Source organism: Hemiscyllium ocellatum, chromosome 1 (assembly GCF_020745735.1).
Source record: "Hemiscyllium ocellatum isolate sHemOce1 chromosome 1, sHemOce1.pat.X.cur, whole genome shotgun sequence".
NCBI lineage: Eukaryota > Metazoa > Chordata > Chondrichthyes > Orectolobiformes > Hemiscylliidae > Hemiscyllium > Hemiscyllium ocellatum.
The window spans coordinates 102,813,792-102,834,949 of NC_083401.1; the positions used below are offsets into that span (position 1 = coordinate 102,813,792).

The 21,158-nt window shown below is 37.3% G+C and overlaps 1 protein-coding gene across 4 annotated transcripts in view; it reads left to right on the forward strand.

Annotated features, from left to right (window-relative positions):
- The window catches only part of atp8a1 (ATPase phospholipid transporting 8A1), a 345,629-nt gene that overhangs the window by 157,229 nt on the left and 167,242 nt on the right, over positions 1-21,158 (forward strand). For all 4 annotated transcript variants that reach the window (XM_060824479.1, XM_060824487.1, XM_060824506.1 and 1 more), the window contains 2 exons: positions 9,460-9,565; positions 18,508-18,590. In XM_060824479.1, coding sequence (XP_060680462.1) covers positions 9,460-9,565; positions 18,508-18,590 — 189 coding nt within the window. The remainder of the gene's footprint in view (positions 1-9,459; positions 9,566-18,507; positions 18,591-21,158) is intronic.

The following is a 21,158-nucleotide window of genomic DNA, read 5'->3' on the forward strand; positions in this document are numbered from 1 at the left end:
GGGCATCACCAAGACGTTGCTGCGAGGGGATCAGGATTGGGAGCTGAATATTCCAGGATCTACTTCCAATCAAAAAGATGGGCAGGTGGGCAGAGGGAGTGGAATTGCCTTATTAGTATGAAATTAAATTAAATCAAGAGTAAGAAACAAAGTAAGATCAAATGGTGTAGAATCTGTGTGGGTAGAATTGAGGAACCAAAAAGCTTAAAATAAAAACCACAGTTGGAGTTATGTTCAGGCCTCCAAATAGTAGCCAGGAGCTGGGGTGCAAGATATACCAAAGTTACAGTGATCATGGGGGATTTCAATATGCAGGTGGACTGGGAAAAATCAGGTTGGTAGTGGATTGCAAGAAAAGGAATCCATGGAATGTCTATGAGATGGCTTTTTGGAGTAGTTTGTGGTGTAGCCCACGAGGGAACAAGAAACACTGGATTTAGTGTTGTGCTATGAGGCAGACTTAATAAGGGAGCTTAAGGTGAAGGAACCCTTAAGAGACAGTAATCATAATATGATTGAATTTATTCTGCCATTTGAGAAGGAGAAGATAGAATCAGAAGTAACAGTATTACTGCTGAATAAAGGCAACTATAGAGATATGAGGGAGGAGCTGGGTAGAATTGACTGGGAGAGGAGCCTAAAAGGAAAGACAGTGGAACAGCAATGGCAGGAGTTTCTGGGAGTAATTCAGGAGACGCAGCAGAGATTCATCCCATGGTAAAAGAAACATGGTACCGGGAGGATGAGGCAACCATGACTGACTAGGGAAGTCAGGGATAGCTTCAAAGCAAAAGAGAAATCACCTAATGTGGCAGAGGGCATTGGGAAGCTTATAAAGACCAACAGAGGGCAACAAAAAACGAAATGAGGGAAAAGGTAGCCAGTAATATTAAGGAAAACTAAGTCTCTTTAGATACATAAAGGGCAAAAGAGAGGCAAAGGTGGATATTGGGCCACTGGAAAATGACACTGGAGAGATTGTAGTGGGGAACATTGGAATGGCTGAGGAACTGAATAATTACTTCACGTCAGTCTTCACAGTGGAAGACACAAATAATATCCCAAAAATTCAAGAGAGTGAAGGGGCACAGCTGTGTGGTGGCCATCACCAAGGTGAAGGTGCTAGAAAAACTAAAAGGTCTGAAGATGTATAAATCATCTGAACCAGATGGACTACACCCAGGAGTCCTAACAAAGATAGCTGAAGAGATAGTGGAGGCATTAGTGGTGATCCTTCAGGAATTGCTAGAATTAGGGAGGGCCACAGAGGACTGGAAAGCCACTAATGTGATACTCCTGTTTAAAAAGCAAGTAAGGCAAAAGATGGAAAATTACAGACCCATTGGCCTAACCTCTGTTGTGGGTAAGATCCTGAAATCCATTGTGAAGGATTAGATTTCTGAATGCTTGGAAGTATTTGATAAAATAGGGGAAAGTCAGCATGGTTTGGTCGAGGGAAGGTCATGCCTGACATATCTGCTAGAATTCTTTTGAGGAAGTATTAAGCAGGTTGGACCAAGGAGAGCCAATGAATGTTACCTACCTGGACTAAATAAGGCCTTTGATAAGGTGCTGCACAGGAGGCTACTGAATAAGAAGAGGGCCCATGGTGTCAGAGGCAAGGTATTAGCATGGATAGAAGCTTGGCTGTCTAGCAGAAAGCAGAAAATGAGGATAAAAGTGTCCTTCTCAGGATTGTAGCTGGTGTCAAGTAGAGATGACTACTTTTCACTTTATACATTAACAATATAGATGAAGGAACTGAGGGCATCCTGATTAAGTTTGCAGACACTAAAAAGATAGGTAGAGGGACAGGAGGCATTGAGGAGACAGGGAGGCTGCAGAAGCATTTGGACAGGTTAGGAGAGTGGGCAATGAAGTGGTAGATGGGAAAGTGAGAGATCGTGCACTTTGGTAGAAAGAATGGAGACATCGGAATTTTCTCCCCATTTAGAAAATAGTCTAAGTCTGAAGTGCAGAGAGAGTTGGGAGTCCTGGTTCAGCATTCTCTCAAGGTAAACCTGCAGGGTAAATCAGTAGTTAGGAAGAAAAAATGCAATGATGGCATTTATTTTGAGGATTTGAGTATAAAAGCAGAGATGTGCTTCTTTGAGGCCTAATAAGGCTCTAGTCAGATGACATTTGTAGTATTGTGTGTGGTTTTGGGCCCCTTATCTCAGGAAGGATATAGTGGCCCTGGAGCATGTTCAGAGGAGGTTCACAAGAATGGTCCCAGAAATGAAAAACCGAACATACGAGGAACGTTTGAGGACTCTGGGTCTATACTCGATGGAGTTTAGAAGGATGAGGGGGGATCTAATTGAAACTTACAGAATACTGAATGGCCTGGACAAAGTAGATGTAGGGAGACTGTCTCCATTGAGAGGAGAGACTAGGATCCGAGAGCATAGCATTAGACTAAAGGTAAGACCTTTCAGAATGAAGATAAGGAGAAACTTCTTCAGCCAAAGAGTGGTGAATCTATGGAATTTATTGCCACAGAAGGCTATGGAGGCCAGGTCATTAGTATATTTAAAACTGAGATAGGTAGGTCCTTGAGTATCCAGGAAAGCAGGAGCATGTGATTGAGAAATTTATCAGCCATGATTGAATGACTGAGCTAATTGGCCTAATTTCTGCTCCTATGTCTTGTGGTCTTATGGGCTTCTTTAGAAAAGCGAAGTGTACTTCAACTTTCTCAGATCCTTTGCAGTGCAGGATATTTGGGGTACTCAAACAATGTCCTATATTAGAAGTCGTTAAAAACTGCAGATAATGGAAATGAGAGTTGATAAAATGTGGGGCTAGAAAAACAGGTCAGACAGCGTCAGAGGAGCAGGAAAGTTGACATTTCAGGTCAGGACCCTTTATCAGGACTTGGGAAGGGGTAGGAAGCTCAGACATAAATAGAGGGGGAGGGTGGGGCAGGGGGATAGCGATGGGTGGATGCAGGTGGGAATTATTGTAGTCAATTGCAAGGGTGGAGTGAATAGGTGAGACAGAAGATGGACTGGTTTGGTCAGGTCAATGAGGCGCAGTGGAAAGGGAGGGCAGGACATGGAATGAGGTTGATGATGGGGAGATTTTGAAGCTGGTGAACTCTGTTGAGGGCATTGAGCTGTAAGCTACCAGAGTGGAAGGAGAGGTGGTGTTCCTCCAGTTTGCATGTGGCCCCATTTTGGCACTGGAGGAGTCCCAGGATGGACATGTCACCAAGAGAATGGTAGGAGGTGTTGAAGTGCCTGTCAACCGGAAGGTGGTTTTGATTGGAGCGTACAGAGCACAAATACTCCGCAAACCGATCCCCAAGTCCGTGCTTGGTCTGTCCGATGTACAGAAGACTACGTCAAGTCTGTTCCCTCGGGTCCTAGTCTCTCATACCATTGGAAACATCTTCCCAACATCTACTTTGTCTAGGCCATTCAGTATTCTGTAAGTTTTAATTAGATACCCCCTCATCTGCAATTGACCAGGTTAGAAGAAGTGCAGGTGAATCTCTGTCAGATTTGGAATGATTGTTTGGAGCCTTGGATGGAGATAGAAGGGAGGTGTTGGGCCAAGTGTTACACTTCCTGTAATTGCAGGGAAGGGTGCCGGGTGTGGAGATAAGGTTGGTTGCAAGTGTGGATCTGACGACAGACCTATTTTACATAGTAGTAGTTGCCATAGTCAGAGTTAAATGTGCAGCATCACAGATACCGTTTCAGAGCTGTGGCCATGGTAGCTAAGAATGTATGTTTTCGTGCCTAGGGGAATAGATACCAGGGTGCAAGATGAGATGGGGTGTGATGGGGGTGGGGATTAGGTATGAGGGCTGGAGAGACCATGGAGTGTAGTTATTTGGGGATCAGTTTAATAGGAACTCGAGTGAGACTAGGTATTTGATGGTTTAACTTTTCCTAAGTCACTATTTGCTTAAATTCTTCTGCAGCTGGAACCCTCCAAATTGTCTGATTTAAATGGATACTTTTGGAAGGTTCCAACCAGAGGGGAATTGCCCAGCAGAATCTTGAATTTCTCGGATTCGGGGATTCCAAGGTATTCCCTCGAGAAATGACTATCTGGACATCAGAAAATCTTTCTGCTGGATTTTGAACTTGAGTCAGAATTGTTTGTCCAGTGCCATTGCCATAGGACTATTAAGCTTCAAATGCTGTCGCATGTTAATGCTAACCCCTGTGAGTCATCAAATAAACACTGTATAATGAAGGCAGTGAGATTCTTTGTAGAACCTGCAGCTCATCTCGTATTTTAAATTAGCCTAATTCTTAAAATCATTCTAAGGTTTGCACTCATTATGGTCGGGACATTTTACTCACTATCCTCTTGTTGGAACCATACCTGATTGGAAGATCTTTAATGGTTATTAGTAACGAGGTCACAAGTAATAAAACTTAATTTGGGAAAAATCTGATCTCTGAAGAAAATACAATTAAATGAAATCTATTACGTCAGTGATGCTGATTACCTTTCGTGTGTCAACTTAGCAACTGTATGAGCCAACTGTGATGTTTTTATCTGTACTTTCCCAAGTTCTTGCATCTGGCTTAAATGTATTTTCATTTTTTGCATTCCTGTTAATTGCTTAATTCAAATAACTGCCAATGGTTTTTAGAGCTTTAGAAACAATTTTAGTTAACAGATCATTCAATATTTACTAGGTAGGAAGCTTCATGTATTTTAAGTTCATAGCCTTGGCTATATTTTTTATGGTTTATTTTGAATCAGCACTCTGGGTTATTTTGCTGTGTTGTTCATTAAGTTCTGTGATGTTATACAGGTATTGATATTTTCTATGTATTTTCATATCATTTAGTTCTGGATTTTTGAAAATTGATCTATTGGCATATGAGTTTTCTGTCTGTCTTAAGGGGTTTAATAATTAACTTGTAAGTACTTCTGTAGCTGTATGAATTTTTTTCAAACAACACAGTATTAGAGAGAGACTTCCTGGAGTATAATGGAGATTTATTTATATTTGCCTGAGTTGATGAACAAAGTAAACAGTGTAGAGCTTTCAGATATAAAGTTTTGGAGTTGTTTTTGTTTGTGTTTAGGGAAAATGCCCATAGCTTTGGAATAAAAAAGCTGTTGTGTGCTGTAGAGATCAGTGCTGGGGCAACGATTATTTACAGTATATAAGAAAAGTGAATGTATACTATAACCAAGTTTGCAGAAGCCACAGAAATGGGTGGGAAAACAACATCTGAGGATAAGACTGAGTCTGCAAAGGGATATAGACACACTGAGTGGATAAAAACTGTGCAGAGGGAGTATAAGTTAAGGACGTGTGAGGTTTTGCACTTTGGTAGGAAGAAAGGAAAAGCTGAATACTATTTAAATAAAAAAAAGACTGCACAAAGCTATAGAACAGAGAACCTTGGGAGTCTTTGTCCATGAATCACAAAAAGCTGGCATTCAACCATACTGGGTAATAGGAAAAGCAGTTGCAATGCAGACGTTTATTTCAAAGGGAATGGAGTATAAATGTAGGGAGGTTTTGCTAAAATGCTACAAGATATTAGTCATACCACAGTTGGAATATTGTGAATAATAGGAGAAAACAAGGACTGCAGATGCTGGAGATCAGAGCTGAAAAATGTGTTGCTAGAAAAGTGCAGCAGGTCAGGCAGCATCCATGGAGTAGGAGAATCGACGTTTCGGGCATATGCCCGAAACGTCGATTCTCCTGCTCCTTGGATGCTGCCTGACCTGCTGCACTTTTCCAGCAACACATTTTTCAGCATATTGTGAATACAGTTGGGTCCATTATCTAAGGAAAGATATACTGGCATTGGAGGCAGTCCAGAGAAGGTTTATGTTTTGTTTCAGTTTGGGACTGAAATCTTGGCTGAAGCTAGATGGGTAGATCAATAGGTCCTGAGAAATGAAGATCGTTTTAGATCTGTTAAGCAAACGTTTGTCACGATTGGAGTTTAGTTTAAAAGTTCCAGACCAAAAGTGTTTAATTAAAACCATGAAAGAAATACAGAAAAATTAATTGGATACTAGGCGCTACATTTCTCGTACCTTTCAGAAGAGAGCAAAGATGATGAGAAATGTTTGGAACCCAAAAAGACAATTCCTATAGATTGTGGTTTAACTGCCTTCCCCTGCAACAAATTTTAAAAATGCATGTAAACAAGCAAACTGCTGAAAATTGAAATTACTTCGACATTGTTATGTCTCATTCAAAAGATGTTAGGGCTGTTACAAAAGTTGAAAAGATCATCACTTTAATGATTATCACTAAAATTATTATAATGAGTTAAACATGATTTTAATCAGATATCTATCTGATCCATTACTGATTCCATCTTGAGCATATTTGTTTTATTATATCAAATGGCTTGTTGCTTTTCATAGTTTTGTATTTATTTTTATGTAACACTACATGGAAACCTTTAAACTAAAATGTTCTGTTGTGAAGACAAGAAAATACCTCTTTAATCTTGTTTCTGAAAATGCAAAGTAAGAAGAAAAATTAGTGGTCTTTACACAGATTCCCAATGTAAACAGAAGCTTAAACTGTGTCTTTATGAAACTTTATTTTCATGGAAAAATGTAAAAATTAAATGTGCCAATGCAAGCACGTGAGTTTATTTAAATGTCTATGACTCTGTATTATGCATGTGCATTGCACATGTGCAAGCATTGAAGCAATAAAAATATTTGCTGTTCACAAATACTGTCAATGCACCACTGCTCGGACAGCTTGAGGATCATTAAGCACAGCCATCCAATCTGACAAACACTTCTGCGCTCCAATGTTTCAACATTATTTTCATTCCAATCTGCCATCACCTGGCTTTCAAATGTACTGCATTGCACTTCCTGCCAAAAGTCTGATTGGCAAATATCCAGATTTTTTTTTGTTTGATTCTGTTTACAGCCTCATTAAAGAAAAAAATAATTATGTACAACATTTCACAACCTAGATACATTACAAAACACTTTGTCTTTAAGATTTTAAAGCGCTGTCATAAAATATTTTTAAAGTGTGTGCACTTTGTTATATTGTAGGAAAACGAGTTAGTTTGTGCCTAGAAAGGTTCTACAGACAGTAATGACCATACATCCTTCATTCAACATGGCTAAAAATGGGTCAACTATTAACTAGTTTATTCTCTGCCTTCAAATCATGCAATGGGATCTTTTACGCCTAACTGACATGGTAGATGGGAGCTTTGCTTTAATATTGCCACCTGAAACATGGTATCCCTGATGGTGGAGCATGCCCTTGGACTGCGTTGACCTAGACAATGTATTCAAGTTTCTGTAGTATGACTTGTGCTCCTAAAATTCCAGTGCATAACCTTTCAACTCAAGGCAAACATGATACCTAAATAAAATAACATGTAAGTAAAAAGATTGACATCTTTGCTGTTTATTTCAGAATTCAAGTTGTGCAAAAGATTTGAGATACAAAAGCAGTTCTGAAAAATCTCAGCATGTCTGGCAGCATCTGTGACGAGAAATCAGAGTTAATGACTCTGGTCCAATGACTCTTTATTAGCTTGGTTTTATTTAGATTAATGAGATTCCCAGATTGAAGCAAATCCTGTTCTTTTTTAATGCAAATGCAGATTCAGCTGCGAGCATTTGACTATAGGAACAGCGCATTAAAGGGTGTACTTTTGAAATATCAAATGTATTAAAATAAAGCTCCCTTTTTGTGTATGATTTTTCTTTGCAAGTTTAAGTGCAAGGTACTCCACTGTTCAATTTGAATGGGTGTCGGATGACAAAATTATTCTTTTAGACCATAAAATATAGGAGCAGATGTAGACCATTTGGCCCAACAAATCTGCTCCACCATTCAATGAAATCTGATATCCACTTTTGTGCAGCTTTTGGAGGAGAAAGGCAAGTCAGACAGCAGCATACAGATTTTGTACTTTATAGTTGTTGTAAAGGTGGTGGAATTAAAGAAATTTGTACCAGTCAGTTCTGACCAGTCAACTGGAGCATTGACATAGGCTGTAGTTGGGGCTGTGATATAAGAAGAAAGGAGGAGAATCCTACATGCCAGTTCAAATTAGTTTTGTTTATTTTATAACTTTTTCTAAGTTAATGCCTAGTTTTTCAATAGCTCTAAAACTCCGGATTTCATTTTCTCTCCATGCTTCAATATACAAATACAGCCTAATTTCAATATCCTCACGATTTAACTAAATTAATTTTTAAGCCATATTGGAAACAATGAAGTATGTGTAATTTACGTATGATCTCATTTCATTTTGTAAAACAATGTACATTGTTAAATATCATTTCCTGTAAAGCCCCTGAAAGTGAAACGAAAACATGTAGCACAGGATTTTCTCCATTCACCTAAAGCTGCTGATCCATAACCATTGGATAGCTATACGTGTTGTGGTGTCAGGCATTTGAACTGAATTTAATACTAAACTGTCAAGTTAAGTGATGAACTGATTCCCTTGTTTTAGGCATCTCGATTACATAGATTTTATCTAGTTTTGGAGAATATTATTCCCTTTGCACTAAATGTTCAATCACAAAAAGTAGAAATCAGATGTACCCTGCCAAAACTTTGTCTGTAAACATGACAAAGATCCAAGTTGATTTAGTAAAGATGAAAACAAATGCGATCATGCAATCAATCTATATTTTCATCTTTTTATAATTATTAATCATCTAATTACTGAGCTAACCAATACTCTTCTGCAGGTCAATAAGGTCATTATAAATGTAAACAAAGCATTGCAGTTGATTTCTGCAATTAATAGAACTGAAAAGATGTCTTGTGCGGTGGCAGCACCCTAACATTGAGCCAGGAGGCATATGTTCAACTCCCAGAGTTGAACTTTTAGCTCCAGAGGTGTCCAATAACTTCCATGAACAGATGAGAAAATATTTTGAACTGAAAAGTAGGAAAGCTATGAAAAAGTTACCTTCATTAAATTGCGTCCAATTTATTATGCATAGATCTGATTTCTATACGGCAAGAGCAAAAAGTAATTTAAAGAAGGATACCAGAACTGAGGTTACAACTGTCTGGAATACTGAACAGACTTGGGACTCTTCTCTCTAGAAAGGAGAAAGTTGACTGGTAATCTAAAAGGGATTAAGATAATTAAGTAGATTAGTAGAGTAGATGTAGAGATAAATGCACATAGAGAATTCAGCAATTTCTTTTTACTCAATGATTAGCGTTGAGTAAAAGTCACCACCAAATGGAGTGATTTGAGCAAATAGTATATGAATGCATTTTAGGGAGAAAGGAATAGAAGGATATGGGTATGGATGAAGTCAGGCAGCAGGAGGCAAGTATTGAATATAATTGACTGAATGGCGTGTTTAAGAGCTGTCAAAGACGTGTAAGTGATAATTCTGCAATAATAATCCAGTTTAATTTTTAAAGTAAAGTATGTCTTTTTTTTGCAAATCCTTTACAGCATTCCTTTCTTGAAGTTTGTTGATTTTTACTCCACATTTTAGCCCACAGCACCAGTCATTTGTGAGTTCCTGACAATGATGGCAATTTGCCACACAGCAGTGCCTGAAAGGGAAGTTGACAAGATAATCTATCAAGCATCATCTCCAGGTAAGAGATAATAGATAAAAGGTTAACTTGTGCTGCGTATTTGTATGCTAAATAAGCTTGTTTTTAAAAGCATGTTTTTGTCTAAAATAGTGGACTAGTGTAAGTAACTAAAACATTCATTCATTTTTATATTTGTGCATGAAAATGTGTATAAATACAAGGTCAAAAAATCACACTCATTTTGTTCGGTAATAAAATTAAATTTATAGATGTTATGGTGTAAATCAAGTTAAAACGTTAGTATTATTGTATTACATTTCAATTAGGCGATTTTGAACTCTTCTAGTTTGGATTCTGACATTTGTGAACTGGCTTTTTTTAACATTAATAAATTCTGTCTCTATTAAAGTAACATTAGATATTTTTACACATGAAAATACCTATTAGTCCCAAGTATAGATAGCTGGATCATGGATCAGCACTATACCAACATAACAAATAGAATTAGCGTTTATCCATTTATCTTGGATCAGTCACGTTACATGTCCTGTATCATTGTAAACTGTTGATGGGATTGCTCAACATAGAGTATTGTGTCTTTGCATTGTTGAAGAGCAGATGGACCGAAGTACAAGGTGTGCACAAATCTGTCCCAATAATTTGCATGCTCCGATTTCTGGTGGATATTGCATTGAGCTGGAGGTAGATATTTAAAACTAGAGTGTGAACAATGCCATGATCTTTCTCACCTTTCTACAAGTATAGGAAAATTCCAATTAAGTCATTTAAGTTTACGCCACATTAGTCTATGCCACAATTTAGAACGTACAAGTATTTACAGACTTCTAGTCCACGTATAATATCTATAAATAAATCATGAATTAGATTTTTGACAAAGTAGGGAAAATATTGCAAGAGGAGACTCCAGCATACTTTAGGAGGAAGTTCGTATTAATTTCTTAATTGTCATATTTTGCTCGGAAGTATGAATGGTTTACCTGCTTTGAGCTGAAATAGTCTTGCATAGTGTTATCACTGTGAATAGATCTGCTGGGCAGCCGTTGCAGATGAGTGAGAAAAGTTGGCTATGAATGTGAGGTTTGCTTCGTATCGAACAAAATATTCATACAAATTCACTTGTTAATAAATTGACTGGTTCATATTCATAAACAGTAAGTATATAAGTGTTTAGAGCATTTGCTGGTTTTTCATTGTTTCTATTTATTCTTTTATTAAATTTGCTTTGGAATTAAGAGTTAAAGATGATTTTTGAGCTATGGTAGCAGTTTTTGTTGAAAGGAAAACCAATCAAACAAGCTTTGGTTTATTTGAGAGTCCAAGTTTGGTTACTGATCAAAATGTTCTGCAGACACTTGGACATTGGGGAAGAGCATCACGTTAAACAGAGAGCACAAGTTATCTGTTAACAAGGTCAGTACCTGGGAATTGCTTCCAGCAAGTCTGGAAAAGACAGCACTTCATTGCCCTTGATTTGAGAGGCTCGTTAGGACCACTTCAGAGAATAGTTAAGAATCAACCGCATTGCTGTGGATATGAAATCACATGTAGGCCAGGTCCGGTAAGGAGACAGATCTTTTTCCCTAAAGGGCATTAGAGAATCAGATGACAACTTTCAATTTGAGATTTTTGTTGAATTCAGATTTCACCATCTGTCATGATGGGTTTTGAACCCAATTACACAGCACATTAGCGTAGCATTCTGGATTACTTGTTAAGTGACATTACCATTGTGCCACTGCCTACCCCTAAATATTAGGTAAGGCTTTAGGGAGAGGCTGGCCAGCAATGCTACTTTCCAGGAAAGCATAACATCTTCAATATCCGAGGTGATTCTCTCTTTAAAGCCTATTGTCCACAAGCTATTGTTTCCCTGGGATTTGAAGCTTGCATTGATCAATACTGGATTACTAAAATGCACCAAGAACGAAGTCTGGACATGGCATGAAAGCTGAACATTTAAAATCTCTGCAAATGGTTACCACTACTTTCTATGAAATAGCCATTTGGTTACATATTTTTAGCTAAAAAGAATATGTAACAGAAATATTTACTTTTAAAATTTCTTTACTTATTTATGGGAAACTCTAGTTTTTGTTTTAAATGTTGGGTTAAGTAACGAGTTTGGTTGAAATTTGGCCAATTTTTGACAAAATAATTGAGCAGATTCTTTATTCATTTTTTTTAAGCAAGGGCTTGTCTACAAGAGTCTATTTTCTTTGGCAAAAAACACAATCAAAATAAAAGTGCAAGTTTCAGAAGCTGTAGATGGCATGTAGTACTCCAAGGACCAATAAATCTTCTCTATCTGTGCAACATTTTGGTTCCTGTGATCTTAAATTACTCAGTAGTGAAAACTACTAAACTTGTTACACTATTCTTGCATAGAAGTGAACAAAACTCTGTGCCTTCACCTGATTTTATTTAATGCGCAACATGTGACTGCTCTCCAATGCCTCAACGTTCATCTGATATATAACTGAGTCACATACAGTTTTGATCCACGATTTTACAATGTTAGTTTATTGGAAATAAAGCAAAATATTCTTACAAGTTCATCAGGGTATGCTTAGTGAGAGGATGCCTATGATGTTTCTTTGATCTACGTAGGTGGTCAAAGCCCAATGTAACAGTTCAATTTGAGTTAATGATCAGTTGCAAAGTAGCAAAGGGCTTGTGAAACTATACTCTGGCAAGGGATCAGCATCTTCAGAGGATATTCCATTGATAGTGTATCATCTCCGTTTTGCAGAGAACAGACATACTTGACTAAAGTGTTTTGTATCAGGAGAAATGGTAATATAAAGTAGAACATTATTTTTAATGTATGAGAAGTAGTGCAGATTGGTTGGCAAGTGGTCTCTGGTAGAGGTGTTGCCATAAGGAATGTGGCATTTAGGTGATATCTGACAATTAACTGCCAAGCTACATTTCAATTTAAAATGAACAGGTTTATTCTGATCAGTCAAGATGTTTCTCTGAAGAATGACCAAGATCAATGTTAACTATATATATTAAGTTGAGACAGACTCGTCGTCTGCACTGTTCTTTCTGTCTGATGAAGTCCTGTGCATTTGTAGGTTCAATTATATAAATGTGTGCCACCTTGCAAGCCTGATCTGATGATCTTCAGTTAGTCTCAACATAATTCCTAACACTCAGGATTGTTTAACAAATGTTGTCCAATCATGGAATCACATCGAATGTTGGGCATTGTTTTGAATTAGATAAGCACAGGTTGCTTCAATATTGTCAGTATTTTGCCTTTTGTGAAAAAACTGGACTTTGGATCAGCTTGAGCAGGATGAAAACTTAAATAAAATGTCTTTATTCAGGTTTCAGCAGAGGTGGGGTAGCAAGAAATTTATTTTCAACTGTACCTTAGCTACTACCTGGTCTAATAGCATCTATCTGGTAGTCTGAATCAATCTGTATGCTTTTGGCTCTGTAGTTTGGCCCTGACATCTCTCCAGAACTGCTTCAACATTTAATTTGAAAAATCTGACCTCCAAATGAAAAGCTTCCATCTAATTGCTAATTTCTCTGAGTAAGAGAATTTTTGAGCTTTTTGTAAATAATGTTGCAGAATCCAGATACCTACAGATCAGTTAGTTTGGCATTAATCAGAAATATGCTTGAGAATTATTGGGATACTGAATGTGGTTACGTGCATACAGGAGAACATATTAGGAACATCCAGTATGACCTCTGTAAAATTAGGTTATGCTTTACAATTTGTATTGTATCTTTTGAAGACATAGTAAGGATGGTGGATAATGGAAGGCATTATCTGCCTGGATTTCCAAAAGGTTTTTGATAAGATGCTGGACAAGATGTCTCTCTACGAGTAATATCGCTATTCATTGAGCTGGATGACAGCTGACTCAAAATTCCAGCAGAAAATAACTGCAGATGCGTTTGGATTTTTGTAATGACTGTGAGCAATGGTGCTTTGCATGGCGTGTGTTTTACTTTTTATTGATTATCTAGAAGTAGTGATTGACACCATCTATACATTCTGTATAATTTTCAAGGCTATAGATGATGCTCAACTGATTCTGGTGAATTGATCTTGAGAAATTGTTAGCTTGGAAAGATATATACAAGTGTAAACATGTAAATCCTTCAAGAGTAAAGCTAAAGAAAATTAGAAAAGGTAAAGAACCGGGCTGTTGGACACAGATCTCCAAAAGGAAAGCAAACAATAACATGTGATCTTAAAGTCATTAGGGTGGATGGATGTGTTTATATGACAGTTGAGTATAAGATGAGCTACATTATTTTGTCCATGTACAAGACACTGACCAGAATATGTGAAATACTCTGCTTGGTTTAGGTCATCTCACTGGGGTGTATTGATTCATTGGAAAGGGGAGGTCTCTGGACTATGTTACTTTGTAGCACCTTAGTTATAAAGTTAGCTGCATTTTTATATGTAATAATACGTTACAATAATACGTAATGATACAGTAAAGGAAATAGTTTGTGAATTTAATAATTAATTGTTTCAATTAAATAGTGAGAACCAGGAGTTATGACTTGCAAGTTATTTTACACCAGAACTGGATTAAATGTGTTTTCCAGAGATTAGTGGCTGTCTGCGCAGACTGCCAGCTTATACTGTTCATGCTGTTCCTTTGACTTCTTTCAAGTGGCAGCTAGATTTGTTTCTGTCTTGAATGAAGATCGTCTCTTACAGAAAATAGATAATGGAAGGAATTACCAAAGCCTGGTGGGGTGGACTAGTTTTGATCACCTGGAGTTTAAACATGACTTTTTCACATTGTTTCCACCAAATTGCCCTCAGTTTTCATTTTTTATTACTGTTTCTCAGGAGTTCACATGATTTGGAGTGAGATTAGGATGCATGTCTTCTGACTGTGAGACAGGATAGATGTAACAGATGGTATTTTCCTGTCTCGTTGGCATTTGTGTGTTGGCATTACAACTGTTACCTTCAGCAAAGATGATAATGAACGCCAGCGTTTAATTCAACTCTAGGGACATATTGGGCCCCCCTCCTCTCACTTATCTCTCCACCCTTCAGGCTCTCTGCCTGTATTCCTGATGAAGGGCATTTGCCCGAAACGTTGATTTTACTGCTCCTTGGATGCTGCCTGAACTGCTGTGCTTTTCTAGCACCACTGATCCAGAATCTGGTTTCCAGAATCTGCAGTCATTGTTTTTACCTAACATATTGGGCACTATAGAACTCCATGATTGATAATAAATCAAGCATGCATATCATTAAAGTTATTTTATCCTACAATTCTTTTATCTACTAGTATGTGGATAAGTAAAGGAAACTATGCCCTCATTGGGCTGAGTGGCCTCCTGTTCTGTAGTATTGTGATTCTAAAGGAGTCTTGAAGCTTGTAATTCAGATGTGATAGTTAACAAAACATTGTGGCTTCTTTTCCATTCTATCCACATTTGCAAAATGAAATCTTTTCATTGTATTTTATTGTATTCTTACTGTAAAGTATATGTGATTAAATAAATCATTCATGCACGACTGTGATCCTTTATTCTTGGAATCATTCTATTAAGACTTTTCTGTATCCTTTATAAATCCTTCTTGTCCCATTGTCCTGTATGATGCACAGAGTTGAAAACAGTCAGTCAGAGCTAAGCAGTACTTCCCGACTCAGGCGACTGACTGTGTGGAGTTTGCACATTCTCCCCGTGTCTGCGTGGGTTTCCTCCGGATACTCCGGTTTCCTCCCACAGTCCAAAGATGTGCAGGTCAGGTGAATTGGCTACGCTAAATTGCCCATAGTGTTAGGTAAGGGGTAAGTGTAGGGGTATGGGTGGGTTGCGCTTTGGCGGGTCGGTGTGGACTTGTTGGGCCGAAGGGCTTGTTTCCACACTGTAAGTAATCTAATCTAAAATCTAATCTAATCTAATGTGGACTTCAGATAACTTCCTGGCTTTTGTACTCTACACACTATTTGAAAAGCCCAGAATCTCCAACATAATCATTTGACTGCATTGCTAACATGTCTTGTCGTCATCAGACGTTTGTGGGCAAGTACATGCCCCTCATTTCCAATAAACGTTGGAGCATTTAGAATATGTTTCTCTCTTCATTCCTCCTACCAAAATGTATCACCTCCCACTTCTCTGGATGGAATTTAATTTGCCATATGTCCTCTCCTTTCCACTTCCCTTCCACCAACCTGCTCCTGTCCTCTTGAAATCAATTGCCATCATCTTTTGATGAAAAGTCATCAACCTAAAATATGAATTCTGTTTTTATCAATTGATGCTGCCTGATCTGTTGAGTATTTACAGCACTTCTTGTTTCATTCCAAGGTCTAACATCTGCAGTATTTTGCTTTTGTACCACCATTACATTTGCAACTATCATGTTATATACAAACATTGAATTTGAGCAACAAGCACTTTATTTGTTGTTTTTAACACAGTCTCGTCTAAATATTTCAATCAGTTTCAATTTATCCTGTTTTCATGTTGTAGGGATTTTATGAATTATCGACCATCTGCTCAGTTGTGAATTTGAATAATAACAGACTTTCTTCGGAACATCCTGCATTTGCATTAGCTAGAAGCATGAATATGTTGCATGAATAGTTTTCTCAAAATTATTCATTAATCACATCGGGAGAAGTCACCAGATTCAGTACTGTTACTCTATTCTATTCATTGCAGGATTTATTCATAGTGGGATTTATTGCAGTTTATCACTTTGATTTCATATTACTTCACCAATTTATGCTCAAAATTTAATATCAGCTACCAATTCTGAATTTTAGGTTTCTTTATTAAATAAAAGAGAAAAGCATATTTTCTCAAGCTTGCCTAGAATTATTGAAGAGGGTGCTTTAATTGACGTGTTTGGCACATTCAGGACACACACATGTCCATAAATTGCAACATTACATTTTATTTCAACCTGCAAAGTATTGGAAAATTTATATTTAAATTTTCTGATTAATTATGATCAGTTTTCAGGTAATTTAATTCTACTCTAATTACCTGAAGTATTCTTGATATATTCTATCATGAACTGTTTTATGAATACAAAAGTTTGTAATCATGACTACATTGCTAATCCTTATCTCTTCAATGCATCAACATTTTTTCAAAAACATACAAAATGTCTAACTCCAAAACTAACTATTTTTCATTTTGTTTCATTCTTTTTCTTTTTGATCAAGGTTACAGTTTACCAGATTTTTAGCTTTTCTTGTTAAAAGGGATTTGGATATAGCCATGAGAAGGAAAAAGAATGCACCACTATTGGGGAAAACTGCTGAGTGGGTTGGATAACTCTTTCAAATTGAACTAAACTTCCTGTAAAGTATATGTTTCAATTCTCTTCTTTTAAATAGCCAAAAAGAACTAGATTTTTGGTTTTGTCTTTTCCCCCTTTTCACACACTTTCCCCCTAAATATCTTTCTTTTGATCATATTTTTCAAATTAGTTTTCCATAATTTTTGGATTTACTATTATTTCCACCTGTGTAACATATGTGATCCATGTCATTTTTAAGCAAATAATATTAATCAATTAGTTTTAATCGACTCATGAAGGTCTAGAAGATAGAAAAAGGCCCTTCTTATGAAGTGTGTGCACATTGAAGAATGGGAATGCCTTCAGTATAACATTGAATATTTTACTTTATGCTACTTTGCCAACTGAGGTTGAACATTTAAAAGGCATCTGGTTGTGTATATGATAGGAAGGGTTTGGAGGGATATGGGCCAGGTGTGGCAGGTGGGATTAGATTGGGTTGGGATATCTGGTCGGCATGGACAAATTGAACCAAAGGATCTATTTCCGTGCTGTACATCTCTATGGCTCTGATTCTATTTAGTAGGTCCAAAATCATTTCATCCAATGTGAAAGCAATTGAATACAGTACATTCACTGTTCCCTCTGTTTTGCAGATCATTTTCTTAAGGTAACAGAGGCTCCCAATTTTTTCTTTACTGTTGGATTATTTACTGTGTTGATATTGAGAATGTGTATTGTTTTCAAGAGGTGTGAATAAAGAACTTTTGGAAACTACTTTGGAATTATATTGCCTTTCCTTTAGTATTGTTGGGTTAAACTCGTGGAATTCTCTCCTAAATGGTCCACATACAGCACATGGAATGTAGCAGTTCAAGAACACAACTTAATACCATCTTCTTGAGGGCACCGAGGGATGGGCAGTAAATGTCCATCCCTATGTCCACACCCCATGAGTGAATAAAAGAAAATGTGCATGCCAGCATTCTGTAACTCAGGTTACTACATGAATGCATTGGATGTATTCATTATTCAACAATTTGTTGTGCTTCATTCAATTTCTATTCATTAATACACCAGGAACCCAGAAAAAAAACAGAAAATATTCAGCAAGTCAAGCGATGAAACGACACACAGACCTAACACTTCAGCTCAATCTCTCTGGTTCAGAAGAATATATTGAGAAATACACACATATTTGAGAAATCAGTAGATGAAGACTGAAAAATGCAGAGATTTTCTAAAACATTTCAAAATTTCATTGGTAAAATTAAACAGTTTTTTTTTTGAAAGAATTGATAAGTGAGTTCCATGTAATGTTTTGGTCGATTCTTGTTATGAATCCCTTAATTTTGATTCAAAGTATAGTTCAGAATTCTTATTCCATTCAAGATCCCAAGTGAACTGGTCAAGTATTCTGGAACAGTAGGTTTTTGAAAGATTTGTCCAGTACAGGAAGAGAACTGAAGGAAAAATCTTCAATTAGATTATCTATCTTACATATTTTACACAAAACACTTCTGTACCTTTCAAAGGCTATATTTTATGGTTGATAAGACACTGAATCGGTACACATAACTCATTTCATGTTTTTGCAAACTGAGGAGAATATGTTAACCTACAGTTACGGAACATGGTGCACTTTAAACTGCTGTTACTTTTTATTATTTTGTCATTGCTTTCTGACAAAATGACCTGAATAATAGAATTTTTTTTAAAAAAACAGATGAAGGAGCATTGGTGAGAGCAGCAAAGCAATTGGGCTTTGTCTTCAGTGGGCGAACCCCAAATTCAGTTATTATAGAAGCTGTAAGTATCTCGGACATTTGTGTAACAATCTCTTAGGTTTAAATGTATTTTCATTAACTGAAAGCAGTTCTCATCTCCTTGAAGGAATCATGTGATTTATTTTGAAAATACACAATAAGGAAAGCCAACATTTCATCATCATTCCTCCTGTTGTAAAATGCCTATATTTTAATTAGATCCTTATGGTCTTCCATCAGCTCTGTTCTTTTAAAGAAAAAAATTGCTTTTTGGAGAAGCATAACAGTAAATAGTAAAAGTTATTGGTTCAAAGAAGAAATAGCTTGCTCACCTTTCCTACTAATCTCCTAAATAATCAAAGTAAGATTGTCTAGTATCTACTTAATATGTCATTTGTTCTAAACTGTTACATTCAGTTTTTTGAATGGTGAAGTATGGAGATGCATAATATAGGATAATCACCCATTTATTGCATGTTTAGTAGGGGCATTTGATAGTTCAAGGAAGTCTTTACCTAAAGCTATAAAGTGCTTTATTTAAATATATCTTTGTCCTAATTATCTGATTTATGTATTAGAATAATTTCCTAATGTTTGTAAATGCTTAACATTGCTTCATCTAGCTATCTACAAGAAAAAAATGGGTATCCTGAGTGACCAGGATCTGGATTGAATGCATAAGTTGCATTTAAGCGTTTTTTGTAAAGTTGGAAGGAGGCATGAAATTGCAGCGTGATGTCGTTGGAAGGGAACTAGTGGAGAAGTTCAAAGAAATTTGCACTGTTCAGCCACCATTCTTTCCAGTTTGGTACGTTTTGGCACAGACGTTTGGGCGCCAAACCTATTTTGGCGCCAGCCCATTTGGTGACAGGCGTCTTAGTGCTAAGAACACTTCTTTACAGTTTTAAAACTTTTTAAAGTTCTACCTTTAAATGATGATGAATCAATCAACATTTTTTTCCTAGCGCCAAAACATCCGTCCCCAAATGGGCTGGCGCTAAATCAGCTGGTGCCCAAACGGCCGTGCCAAAACACCGGCACCCGAACGGCTGCGCCCAATCGTCCCATTCCGTATTCTTTCACTTGTATTTACAGAGCAAGAGGAAGTGTTTATGTAGCCAGTGGTTCACATGGACAGCAGTGAGATGTGTCATATGATGTGATCTTGAGCCAGACTCATCTATCCTCCTGGTAACTGGATAACTTCTGTCTTCACGTCATTTCAAAATATCACTGATAAAATCACTCACCTTCGTTAATTTGTAATAGGGAGATTAGAGATTAGTAAGATAAAAGGAATGATGAGAACACAGCATACTGATGAGCAGATAAAAATACTTTCTAATTTACAGTGAACATTAACAATGAACTTGGTAAAAGAGATATTCAGATAAGTTTATAAACTTGAGACTTGCTACTGTCTGTTCAAGCAAGAATGAGACTAAGATATTTAATTTTTTGGAGCAGTAGAAAGTCCAGTGCCCAATTAAAACCATCCATTTTGTAAAAGGAGAAATTGAATGTAATATCAGGACAATTTATTAAGTTACAAAAGAACATACTTAACAAAAGAATCAAGTTGATTTCATACTTCAAATGGCTTTTACTTTTCGCTGATTCTGATGATCAATAACTCACTGATCTCTATGGGTAAAAACAAAGACTGCAAATGCTAGAAACCAGAGTCTAGGTTAGAGTGGTGCTGGAAAAGCATAACAAGTCAGGCAGTATCCGAGGAGCAGGAAAATCGACGTTTCAGATAAAAGCCTCTATTCCTGATGAAAGGCTTTTGCCTGAAACGTCGATTTTCCTGCTCCTCGGATGCTGCCTGACCTCTGCTTTTCCAGCACCACTCTAGTCTAATCACTGATCTCTGTGTCATTCCACCAATTACAGCTTGTCAACTGAGAAAGATCTTTTTAATCCTTACCCCCTGTTTCCTATTAGCTAACCAATCCTCTATCAATGTTATTCCTTACGCTATGCATTCTTGTGTAGTACTCCTTAGATGTGGTACCTTAACAAATGCCTTTTGGAAGTCTATGTGCATCATATCCATAGGCTCTCCATGATTCCTCAAAAAATTCTAATATATTAAACACCATTTACTTTTCACAAAACCATGCTGACCCTCCCTAATCTTAATAGGATTTTCTAAGTTTCCTGTTATAACAATAAAAATGAATTCTGGCAATTTCTCTGAGTTAAACTAACTCCGTGGGGGCATGGGAACCAGGACTGTAGCTTTAGGGTACAGGACCTTGAGTGTAGGGAGGTTAGGAATAATGCAGTGATCTCTAAGGAGGGTGCCTGTAACCAGAAAGGTGGATTGAAGTGTGTATACTTCAATGCCAGAAGTATAAGGAATAAGGTAGGTGAACTTGCAGCGTGGGTTGGTACCTGGGACTTCGATGTTGTGGCCATTACAGAGACGTGGGTAGAACAGGGACAAGAATGGCTGTTGCACGTTCCAGGGTTCAAATGTTTTAGTAGGATCCGACATGGGGGTAAAAAAGGGGGAGGCGTGGCATTACTTGTCAAAGATAGTATCACAGCAGTGGAATGGACGATGGAAGAGGACTTGCCATCTGAGGTAGTTTGGGCTGAGGTT